The sequence below is a fragment of the Panthera uncia genome (assembly GCF_023721935.1).
Source record: "Panthera uncia isolate 11264 chromosome B3 unlocalized genomic scaffold, Puncia_PCG_1.0 HiC_scaffold_1, whole genome shotgun sequence".
NCBI classification, from domain to species: Eukaryota; Metazoa; Chordata; class Mammalia; order Carnivora; family Felidae; genus Panthera; species Panthera uncia.
Window position 1 is genome coordinate 75,694,115 of NW_026057582.1, and position 11,746 is coordinate 75,705,860.

General features: G+C 35.6%; 1 protein-coding gene across 1 annotated transcript; it reads right to left on the reverse strand.

The window, feature by feature from the left end:
• Positions 1 to 1,207: 1,207 nt before the first annotated feature.
• Positions 1,208 to 11,377, reverse strand: LOC125909016 (olfactory receptor 4F3/4F16/4F29-like). The gene is made up of 2 exons (XM_049611955.1): positions 11,248 to 11,377; positions 1,208 to 2,212 (listed from the first exon to the last, which is right to left on the reverse strand). The coding sequence occupies exon 2, from the start codon at positions 2,186 to 2,188 to the stop codon at positions 1,208 to 1,210; it is 981 nt and encodes a 326-aa protein (XP_049467912.1). The 5' UTR covers positions 2,189 to 2,212; positions 11,248 to 11,377.
• Between the last annotated feature and the right edge of the window lie 369 nt (positions 11,378 to 11,746).

An 11,746-nucleotide genomic window follows, 5' to 3' on the forward strand; every position in this document is an offset into this window, starting at 1 on the left:
GAAAGAAAGAAAGAAAGAAAGAAAGAAAGAAAGAAAGAAAGAAAGAAAAAGCATCAATTTTAGCCTTGAACATGATTCTTCCCATCTTTTACAAATAATCTGTTGCTGCTGATGATCATCTTGGTGCTCATGAATAGCCAGCCAGTTTCATAACAAGTTGCCTAACCTACATGTGAATGATAAGGACCTTCACTCAACACCTGCTCCTATTTATTTGCTAGCTTAAAAAAAGTAGTGAGATACTCTTTGAATAGTTATTTATACCACTTCAAAACAGCATATTTATTTTTTAATAATTATATATATTTTATCACATGGAAAGTATAATACATTTCTTCATTATAGATGATTCATTAATACATCTCATCATTTGTAGACAGCTTTATAATAAATTTTCTTTTGTAATGTCTATACTTTGAATTTGCTATTTATTTACTTATAAACTTGATACATATAACATAGAAATCTTTTGCATTTTATTTATTTATTCATAAGCCAGTGCTACCTATCCTTAGCTCCAAAATATTCAATCCATTTATAATCTTTTAATATTCACATAGCTTTCTTTATCATATAAAAATTGTTTAGGAAATAATTGGGGTAAAATATAATTATGATACACACTGAGTGGTGTAGGACTTTACATCTCTGGTCTCAAAACATTTGATTAAATAATAATATTAAAGTATCCTAGGTTGTCATTCTATGATTTATCCCAAATTTTGCCTTCAAATTCCCATTAAATCTAAAAACCTCATTATTAGCTAAATCTGAGCGTGTACAGTCAAATCCAGATGTTAGAAGCCTCAAATTCTGAGAGCTACCTAGGCACCTATCTTCATTTTGTTTATTCCTCCAAGTATATAGACAAAAGAAACTCAGAGGGTATGAATATCAGTACATATGTAGATAGAAGAGATGTGTCTTTGAGAATCATTACCAAAGAGGAGTATCCAGCATTTTGTCTTAATGGAAAATGTGCCCAGTATGTGAGATTTCATATTCTTCTATAACAAGAAAGACACTATGTTCCAAGGCTGAATTAATTCTTCCTCAATAGTTTCAGGATCCACAGGGTAAGGGTCCCTATAAAAAACTGACCAGATCAGAACAGAGTCCTGAGGACGATTTTCAAGTAGATATTGAAATTACTAACTAAACTGAAAAGATTTATGAAAAGTTTAAAGAGATTAATTTCCAAAAATAGTCAAGATGAATCCAAATGGCTTTGATCGTTCATGAAAGAACTCTTCCTGACACTTAAAACCTTACCAAACAGTCTCTTTATTGCCACTTTCATCTCCTTATTTCTGAATGTATAGATAATAGGATTCATAAAAGGAGTGATAAGGGCATCAAAGATGGCTAAAAATTTATCAATTGGTAAGGTAGGGAATGGCCACACATACACAATAATGCAAGGACCAAAGAAAAAGACCACCACGGTGATGTGAGCAGAGAGAGTGGAGAGAGCCTTGGATGAACCACCTGAAGAGTGTTTGCGAACTGTGACCAGGATGAAGATGTAAGACACAATCAAGATGAAGAAGGTGCCCATGGAGATGAAACCACTGTTGGCAGTGACCAGAAACTCCAGTCTGTATGTGTCTGTACATGCAAGTTTGATGAACCGAGGAAAATCACAATAAAAACTATCCATTTTGTTGGGACCACAAAAGGGCAAGTTGATAACAAAAGCCAGTTGGGCCACAGAGTGGATGAGTCCAATGGTCCAGGCAACAGCCAAAAGGGAAATGCACATTCTTTTGCTCATGATGGTCAGGTAGTGGAGAGGCTTACAGATAGCAATGTATCGGTCATAGGCCATAACTATGAGCAGCACCATTTCCGTACCCCCAACAGTGTGAATAAAGAACATCTGAGTAATGCACCCTGCCAAAGAGATGACTTTATGTTTTCTGAAAAGGTCGTAAATCATCTTTGGGCTTGCAATGCTGGAAACACCAGTGTCAATGATGGAAAGATTTGCCAGCAAAAAGTACATGGGAGAATGTAAGTGACGGTCTGAAATGATCGTGAGCACAATGAGAAGGTTTCCTAACATACTTGCTATATAAAATATAGTAAAAAACAAAAAAAGAAGAATCTGAATCTCCCAAGAATTGGTGAGTCCCAGCAACAAAAATTCAGACACCACTGAGTGATTTCCTCCATCCATCAACTTCATGTGCTAGGCTGATCCTGAAGTTACCTGAAGAGCATAAGAGGGAGAAAAACATGATTTTTAAGCTGAAAGGGAAACTAAAGATCACTTAGCCATTGTACACAGTTACATAGAGTTTACATGGTACAAGACTCACAGAGAGCCAACACCAGAATTTTTTCCATGCCTAGTTCTTTGGTATCATTTAATCATGTGCCTCAAATTTAGTTTCGTCTTTAGTGTATAATGAAGAAGGGAAATGTAGACAAGGTCACCTAAGAATTTTAGGAGAAATACATCAGGAAATAGGCTTATATTTTCTCATTTCTACACTGAAATATGCCACAGAATAGAAATATGCAAAAAGGCACAGAGAACTATCTGGAGATGTGTTCTAATTTGTTCTTTTTTTATTAAGTTTATTTATTTATTTTGAAAGAGAGAGAGAGAGAGAGAGAGAGAGAGAGAGAGAGAGAAAGCACATGAGCAGGGAAGGGGCTAAGAGAGGGGACGAGAGAAAGAATCTCAAACAGGCTCTGTGCTGTCAATGGAGAGACCAACACAGGGCTTGATCTCACAACTGTGAGATCATGACCTAAGCCAAAATCATGAGTCAGACACTCAACTGGCTGAGCCACCCAGGCAGTCCTCTAATTTATTCTTTTTAATGGCTGTCCAATAGTCACAATGTGGATGGACCATAATCTATTTGCTAATTTCCCAATTAATAAACATTTACCTTGTTTCTAATTTTTGACCCCTACAGACAATGCTACAAATTATTATCTTTATATATACATCCTTGCATATTAATGCTGTGTCATAGGTTCCCAGAAGTGAGATCACTAGATCAAAGTGCACATATTTTTTAATGTCAGTGGTGTTGCCCAATAGCTTTCCAAAAAAGCTGGAACAACACATATCTACAAAAATTAATGTTACCACTTTTGTAAATTGTTGCCAGAATAGTGATAGCTCACTGTTACTCTAATTTTTTTGAAATATTTATTTTGAGAGAGAGAGAGAGAGTGAGCATGAGCAGGGGAAGGTCAGAAAGAGAGGGAGAGAGAGGGAATCCCAAGCAGGCTCCACGCTCTCAGCACAGAGCCCAAGGTGGGGCTTGAACTCACGAACCATGAGATCACAACCAAGCCAAAATCAAGAGTTGGACACTTAACCAACTGAGCCATCCAGGTAGCCCTTTTACTCTAATTTTCATTTCCCTGACAACCAATAAATTTGAACATTCTTGTAGTTTGGATCTGCCCTTTTGTGCATTGCCTATTCATGCCTTTTCCTATTTACTACTGTGCTTTTTTTCCCCCAATTTGTAAGAGATCTTTTTATATTACAGATATTAAGCATTTGTCATTTGTTTTAAGTTTTCTAAATCAGTTATCTATTAATTTTATTTATGGTTTCTTTTGTTACACCCAAGTTTTTAATTCTTAAATGATTAAATACATCTATTACTTTTTTATAGCTACTATTTTTAAGATCTCCCTTGCATCTGAAGCATACATGTACATTCTTAGATTTTCTTTCAAGACTTTGTTTTGTTTTGTTTTGTTTTCTATTTGGGACTGTGCTCTATTATTTTCTATATGTTTCAAAATATAAGTCCACCTTTAATTTCTTCCAGGTGAATAGAATTGTAATGGCACTGTTTGTTAAATGACCCATTCTTTCCTCTTTGAATTTAACTACCATTTTTGCATTATGCTAAATTCTCAGAGATTTTGGGATATGTTTCTGAATTCTTTATTCTGATATATTTGTCTATTTCTGTAGAAATATCAGGGTATTTCAAAGCAGTAACTTTATACTATGTCACTATTTCTGATAAAGCAAGTCCCTCCTTCACTGTCCTTATTTTTCATATTTTTTTTTGGCTATTGATGAGCATATATGATAGCATATAAATTCGTAGCATATATATCCTATCCCCAAGAATTCCATTGAACTTCTGATTTGAATTTCAGTAAATTTATATATTAACTTTGAATGAAGTAGCATGGTTATGACAGTGTCTTCCACTCAAGAACATTGTACATCCATCTATTTGTTCAAACCTTGTTTCACGTCCTTCAACAAGATTTTGCCATTTTTTATATATGTTCTATGATTTCTTTGTTAAAGTTATTCCTACGTATTTTATAACTTTTTTTCTTGGCATTATGAATGAAATATTTTTCTCATTTCCATTTTTAGATTCGTTTTGCTAGAATGGACAAAAGTTACTTCTTTTTATCTGTTACATGTAGGCACCTTAATTATTACTGGGTGAATAGTTTTTTACTGAAATATCTTGGGTTTTCTAGGTTGCCAATAATGTCATCAGCAAAAAAAGACAACTTTTTCATATTTGATTTTTGCTGGTTTGGTTAAGATAGTATTCCCCTTATTAACATGAAAGTCCTACTGTACTTTCCTATTTTTTTCATATTTATTGTCCCTTATCCAGTGATACATTTCTCTATTCTTTTTTTTTAAGTTTATTTATTCAAAGAGAGAGAGAGAGAGAGAGAGAGAGCACAACCAGGGGAACGACAGAGAAAGAGAGAGAGAGAGAGAGAATGAATCCTAAGCAGACTCCACACTGTCAGCCCGGAACCCAGTGCTCCAACTCACCAACCACGAGGTCATGACCTGAGCTGAAACCAAGAGTTGGACACTTGACCAACTGAGCCACCCAGGCACCCCACATTTCTCTATTCTTATTAAAAAATTTTTTTTCTAATGTTTATTTGTTTTTGACAGGGAGACAGAGACAGAGTGGGGGAGGAGCAGAAAGGGGGAGACACAGTCTGAAGCAGGCTCCAGGCTCTGAGCTGTCAGCACAGAGTCCAACACGGGACTCAAACCCACACACTGTGAGATCATGACCTGAGCTGAAATCAGACGCTTAACCAACTGAACCACTCAGGCGCCCCTCTATTCTTATTTTAAAATAAGATGCCAATTATTTTCCCTACCAATGTGTTCTTTTTCCTCCCTGCCTTCCCTTATCACCAATTAAGATAAAACCTCAAAAGTACTTTTCTCCCCATCATCTCACCCCTCACCTCCCACCCCCATTTAAATTAAATCAGCTCCTTTTTCTTTCTGGAACTTCTAATTGTTTTATATAGTATGTTTCCTGAGTCTATCCTCCCTATTGTGTTTCCTTTTGTGATTTCCATCTCATTATCTTTATCCTATGTGCTTCAAGATATCCATTACACCTAACCTTCTAGCCTCAAATTCAGATTTCAAGAATAATCATCCTTTGTTTAAATTCATCTGAATTGTTCGGTTCTAAAGGGTTTTGTTTATATTGCTCATGAATCCCTTTGCATGCTAATATAACTTTTCATTGAAATTAGCATCTGCTTCTTCCAGAAGTCTTGTGTCCCAACTTCAGCCTAATAGCACTTATACTTAATATGTATACTTAATACTTAATAAATTCTAATACCTGAGATGAAATTTCAGAAATCATCTATATCAGTCTATCTAATTTTAAGATTTATTCAATATATCCAGTCTAGTCTGATACTGGCTTTACTTCTCTAATCTCTCAGGGATGTAAATGCCACCTAATACTAGTGTTAGAGTCCTTGTTAAGTGTTGTTGGAATAACAGCTTGACAATAGAAAAGTGCCTTAAAAAATCTGTGAAATAAGTAAATACCATTGCATTGGGGTTTGAAGTAAACTATAGCTCTTAATTACAATATTCTTATGTGTTACTTTATGATTAAGTGATAAAGAACAGCCAACCTGAGAGTTTGATTTTTTTTAAGGCTCCAAACTAAGAATTAATCTCATCCCAAATATTTTCTGTCACAGCGATGGGTGATCTTGAAGACAAGTGAAATTTTCTCTACAAGATAACACAACTAGCATTTAAAATAGAAATCCAATCCTATTAATCTTTCCAAATTTGGATATTATGTAGTTTATTTAAATGGGTTCATTCATTTTCTTTCTATGTTTATTGTTCTGGAGGGATAGATGTAAAATGTTGGTTAAAAGTAAAGAATCACAAACCATACTCCTGGGTTTAAACTTGCCTTAACCACTTGCCCTACCACTAACCCTTCAAATAGGGCTTCAACTAGCTCTATTTTGACCTCAAACTTTCTAATTAAGTTCTTCCATCTTATCTCTTAACTCAGGCAAAAGACCCTGAAAGCAACCAAAACTACCCCCTCAAGCAACAGAGACAGCCCTCAGCCAGCATGACCCCTTGTGACTGACCCCACGACAATGATCGACCTGACCTTTACTGTCTCCTGCATGTACCCACCCACCTTTGTCCCACACTTCCCTTATAAAACCTGGGAGTATTTTCAGCACTATGGAGACAGTCTTTGAGACACTAGTCTTCTGTCTTCCTGGTGTTGGTCTTGCTGAAATAAATCCCTTTCTGGTTTCACCATCATCTCTCTGCCTTTAAATTTTGTCAGCAGTGAGTGGCCGAATCTGGTCTGAATGAGACCTCTGGAGCCAGATGCTCTTGCATCCCAGTGCCCCAGTTAATACCCTGACCTCAGACAAGTTACTTAATCTTATTGTATCTAAATTTACTCATCTGTTAAATTGGAATAATAATAGTCTGGACTCAAAAATTGCTATAAATAAAGAGCCTAGAACAGTATTGGACACATAGCAAGAATTCAATAACTATTAGCTATAATGATGTTATTGTAAACAATCCTTAGTTCACTAAGCTCTCCTGGTGGTCCTAATCTTCAGACTCCTGTTTTTGTCATTCCCTCATTTTTTGTCCTTTGTTCACTATATACGTTATTTAAGATCTTGCCTTGTTCTCCTCCTAAGGGGCTTGTTTTGTATTATAATTATACCTTCCCCAAAAGCTTGACCACTGTGGGAAAGGCAATATGTATGAAAGGGTCTAATAATTTCATTAGCATACAAATGCCAGTTGAATCTGAATAGGTCTATCACTCATTCCCTAATTCTATCCTAAATAATATAGTCATATTTCCCATAGTCTACTAAACACTATCACCTAGATGCTTATATATCAGTCTCCTGCATGTGGAATTTCACATGACTGCAATAAAGCTAATAATCATCTCTCTTCTCCCCATACAGCTTTTCTTTCAGATCTAGTATAGCCTTACAGGCATCTTATCTACCTGTTCTTCTCAAATCCTCCACTTGTTTTCACTAATCATTACTGAAAATCTACCATACAGGACAAGTGACCTCTCCCTATCTAACCTGAATATGGACATCAGATTACTCTTGCTAAGTAGCACTCTGATGATATGACTAGCACCACCACAAAACTTTCAGTGGTTCTCATTGCCTCTGAAAGTACAAATTCCTAACTTAGAATGTGTTGCTATACTTTGGCTCCATACCATCTTTCCAAGATGATCTCCCTCTATGCTTCTATTTTCAAGAAATATTTATTCTGCCTTAATATTATCTGCTCTATGGCCTATAGATGACTTCCTCTTTAACTCCCTGCATTCTGGCAGCTGTCCCCTTGACCTTTATACTGGTCTCACTGATGTGGAGCCAGAAAGCAAATGGTCAAGGAAGAATTCTTGAGTCATCTTTGGTGCAAAAAGGTGCTTTTATTACAGCACAAGGATAGGACCCACGGGCAGAAAGAGCTTCACTGGGATTGTGAGAAGTAACTGATTATATACTTTTCAGTTATTGTGGGTTAGAGACAACGTAAGTCTCTCAAGAATTTATGTATGCTGAAACAGAGTCTCCAAAACTTTGGAGGACTAGCTATTATCCAGATAAGCTTATTCTTTATTGTTTTAGTAAAGTATTAATCATAAGATCTTTTAGATGTGTCTGAGTGGATCACATGTGGAAAGATTATTGTTATCGTATCCTGGAGGTTTGTGGTTATCAGAGTGAAGTTACATTAACCAGAGCAAGGCTACCTTGGTCAAACGTTAAAGAAAATCCTTGGGAGAGTTGCAGGAGTGTTACACCCTATATGTCTCAGGGATCAGTGGGCTGCAAGTTGTAAGGAGACTTCATTCTAGCTACAATTCTCTTGCCTTTGTCCCCAACCTCCCATCATCATGAAGATCACTAAATACCTCACAATAGCTAAATCTTCATCCTTATGATCTTGCTGCATCATTTCATAGTGTTCACCATTGCCTACTTTCTGAGAAATAAATAGTGAGACGTACAGAGACTTTGCCTTTTTTTCCCTGTTGGTAATGTCTTTTCTATAGGCTGGACCTAACAATAAGATAATTCCTCAAGCAAAAATTTTAACTAGAATCATTAACATAGGGAACGACTTAAATTCTTATGGATTTACAGCACATTAGGTTGTACACCTGAAACTAATATAGTGTTATATGTCAATTATACTTTAATTTTTAAAAAAGACAAAAAAGATTAGCCAAAAGAGGAATATTTAGACAAAGGAGAGAAAAGAACTGGAGGTAGTAGATGAGGAACAGGGCAAACATTACTGGAGCATTCAATTGTCACTTCAAAGGGGAAAAATGGGTTAATTTTTTTTTCCACCTGGTTTATAGTTGAAGTGAAAGATCAAAAGTTATTCCCAGTATATGGGCCAGAGACACTTCTGTTCATTGAACATACAAAAAGATTCAGAAGGGAAAAGTAAGTGATCCAAGAATGTAAACAATAGAATCTCTGATACTAATGCAATATTGTTTCAAAGGATTCACTTCTAGAAAGTTAGGAAGATCATCTTATTTAATTTTCCCCTTCTGTGAGCATTCTTATGGAGATACAATTGAAAAAGGAGAATTCTAACTAGAGTCATTAACATATTAAAGGACTTGAATGTCATAGCTTAGAGGCCAAAGGACAGAACATGCCTACATACACAGTACACAACTTAACTTTAAATATATGCAAATATCTAAATTCTAAAATCCACTTTGGGCATCCTTTTGAGTGTTTCCTAAATGGTTTTCTTCACTCCTCTTCAAACCCTCAGATATAAATTTCTTCTTAGGATAATTAACTTAAGAGCAATTACTTTTGGTGAATCCTTAGTATAGATGGAAACTATTAGTGCCCACCAGATGTTGATCTTTTTTATACGTGTAAAAATGCCAAAGGGGCCATCAATTATATCTACTGATCAATGAGTCAGCCATATAATTTTTTTTTAACTCTTACACCTCTTCTTAATCTTATGATATCCAGAATGAATACTTTAAATTTTTTTTGAGTGTAGTTGACACACAGTGTTACATAAATACTTTTTATTATTAATGGTGTCTTTTTTTCTCAACTCTCTTTAACATATTAGTTCTCTGAGGCTCTTCATGCTCTATATATCATTTCCATTTCCTTAATGCGCTAATGAATCTTGGTTATAAAACATTGGTAAGAGTCTATCTATAAATATAGTACATTTTTCCCTAACTCTTACAAGTGAGACTTCCGTTAATTCTGATTTCATATTGGCTTTGGAAAACATTAATAGTATATATTATATTAATGTTATATATAATAACTGTATTACATCCTCTGGAAATAAAGATGCTGTGTGTTAGAATATCGTTAGTCCTCATGATTAACCGTATGAGTTATAAACTCATATGAATTGAGAATGTTCCTATTCTCTCACAAAATTACAACTAAGACAATTTCTGTCCTACCATGAACGCTGCTGTTTTTAATCTTGTTTCATTAATCATTTCCTACAGGATATGAATACCAAAATTTGTAACATCAATTTGGTTATTTCTAAAAGTTTACAGCCTCTAAAAACCTTTCACAGGGCACCTGGGTGGCTCAGCCGGTTGAGCATCCAACTTCAGCTCAGGTCATGATCTCACAGTTTGTGAGTTGGAGCCCCACGTTATGCTCTCTGCTGTCAGCATGGAGCCCACTTCAGATTCTTGGTCTCCCTCTCTCTGTCCCTCCCCTGCTCTCTCAAAAATGAATAAACATTTTTTTAAAAGCTAAAAGATAAAAACCTTTCATATCTTTTGTTGTAAAATAGGAAAGAGTGTAAGAAAGAGAATATTATCCTTATTTCATAGATGAGAAAATAAGAACTCAAAGAGATTAAATGGATTGCCTAATTTTGCACAGCTAAGTGTCAAATTCAAGCCCAATTCTTGGAATTGTTGTAAAGATGCAAATGAATACAAGAAGTACTTGAAGAAAATGCCAACATTTTAACAGTTGCTATCTTCCTATGAAGAGGCTGTGACTTTTTTCTTTATACTTTCATAAATTTTCTATTTTGCACATCTGTTTTTCTCTTTTTTTAATATTAATTTAAAAAAACAAGTTGACTCCAGAGTCCAGGATTTCTTCAGTCACAGACAAACTATAGATACGAATAACTTCAAGGGCATGAGGAAGTAGCTTCTACTACCAAAGTACTTGATAGAAGTTCATAGAAGGCAGTGTGGGTCTTTAGTGCCTATCTCCTCATCTCCAGATCTTCTGCTATCTATTGTCATACTGCCTTCTACACCTGCTCAGTTCTGTAGTACCCTCATGCTGTCTTCTGGCTGTCCAAGATCTTCACTATGTCATTCTCACCCATATCTAGTCTCTTCTGAGTTCCTAGCCTCCAGTGTTATCCTTTCCAGACCCTTTTCAATTGTACCATTTACATGCTGAGCCACATCTACATAAGGTGTTAGAAGGAAATCAATAGTTTCCTGGATGTATATAAATTTAACTCTCATAATATTTTCATTTTAGTTATACATGTCCCTAACTGTGCTGAGCTTCCTGACTATTCCAGGCTACTCCAACTCTTCCACTCTCAACCTGCCCTCCTTGCACACCAGAAAGAGTCATCAACAACTTGACATTGAACTCCTAAAACATTGCCTATACCTGATTTTAGCTCCCTATGGTGAAGTTTTCACATGGGAATTGTAGTTTACTGCATTCCACTGTCTGCTTCATCTATGTTGAGTAACACACACACACACATACACACACACATACACACACACACACACACACACACACACACACACAGATTAATCTTCTCTCAGCCCTAGAAGTGGCTCACACTCGATGCTGAAAATGTCATTAATCTTATTTGCAAAGAAAGTCAGTGAGAACCAGACTCTCTCTTACCTGAGTTAGACCAAACAATCTATTTTTCTCAAATAGTAGATCAATTCCCTCCAAATTTTGTGATAAGATAGAAAGCTTCCATTATGTAAGAACTATAATTTCTAAAAGAGAAAAATAAGAATTAGTTTAATGGATGCTGAGAACCAAACGACAAAAGTTGGGAGTTTATAAACATAGAATCTGAAAATATCACTTAGGAAATTATCTAGGATAAAAAAAGCTAAAAGAAAATGCAGAATGGAATAGAAAAGAATAAGAAAAAAGATGAAAATATACTGTTTCCTCCTCTCGGAACATCTTCTTCTAGTCAAAATCCCACCCTTGATTCATGATCCAGCTTATTACCCTCCAAATACCCTCAGCAATACCTTTCCCAATACCCTTAGCAAGAGCCATAGCTCATTCATCTTGATACTCCTCCCCATGCCTTGCCCAGAATACATGTATGACAAATATGTGGAATAACAATTAAACTATATATTAAGAGAGGAAATAATTA

Excerpts from the sequence above, each read along its gene's own strand:
- LOC125909016 (XM_049611955.1), bottom strand. The coding sequence starts at position 2,188 with ATGAAGTTGATGGATGGAGGAAATCACTCAGTGGTGTCTGAATTTTTG.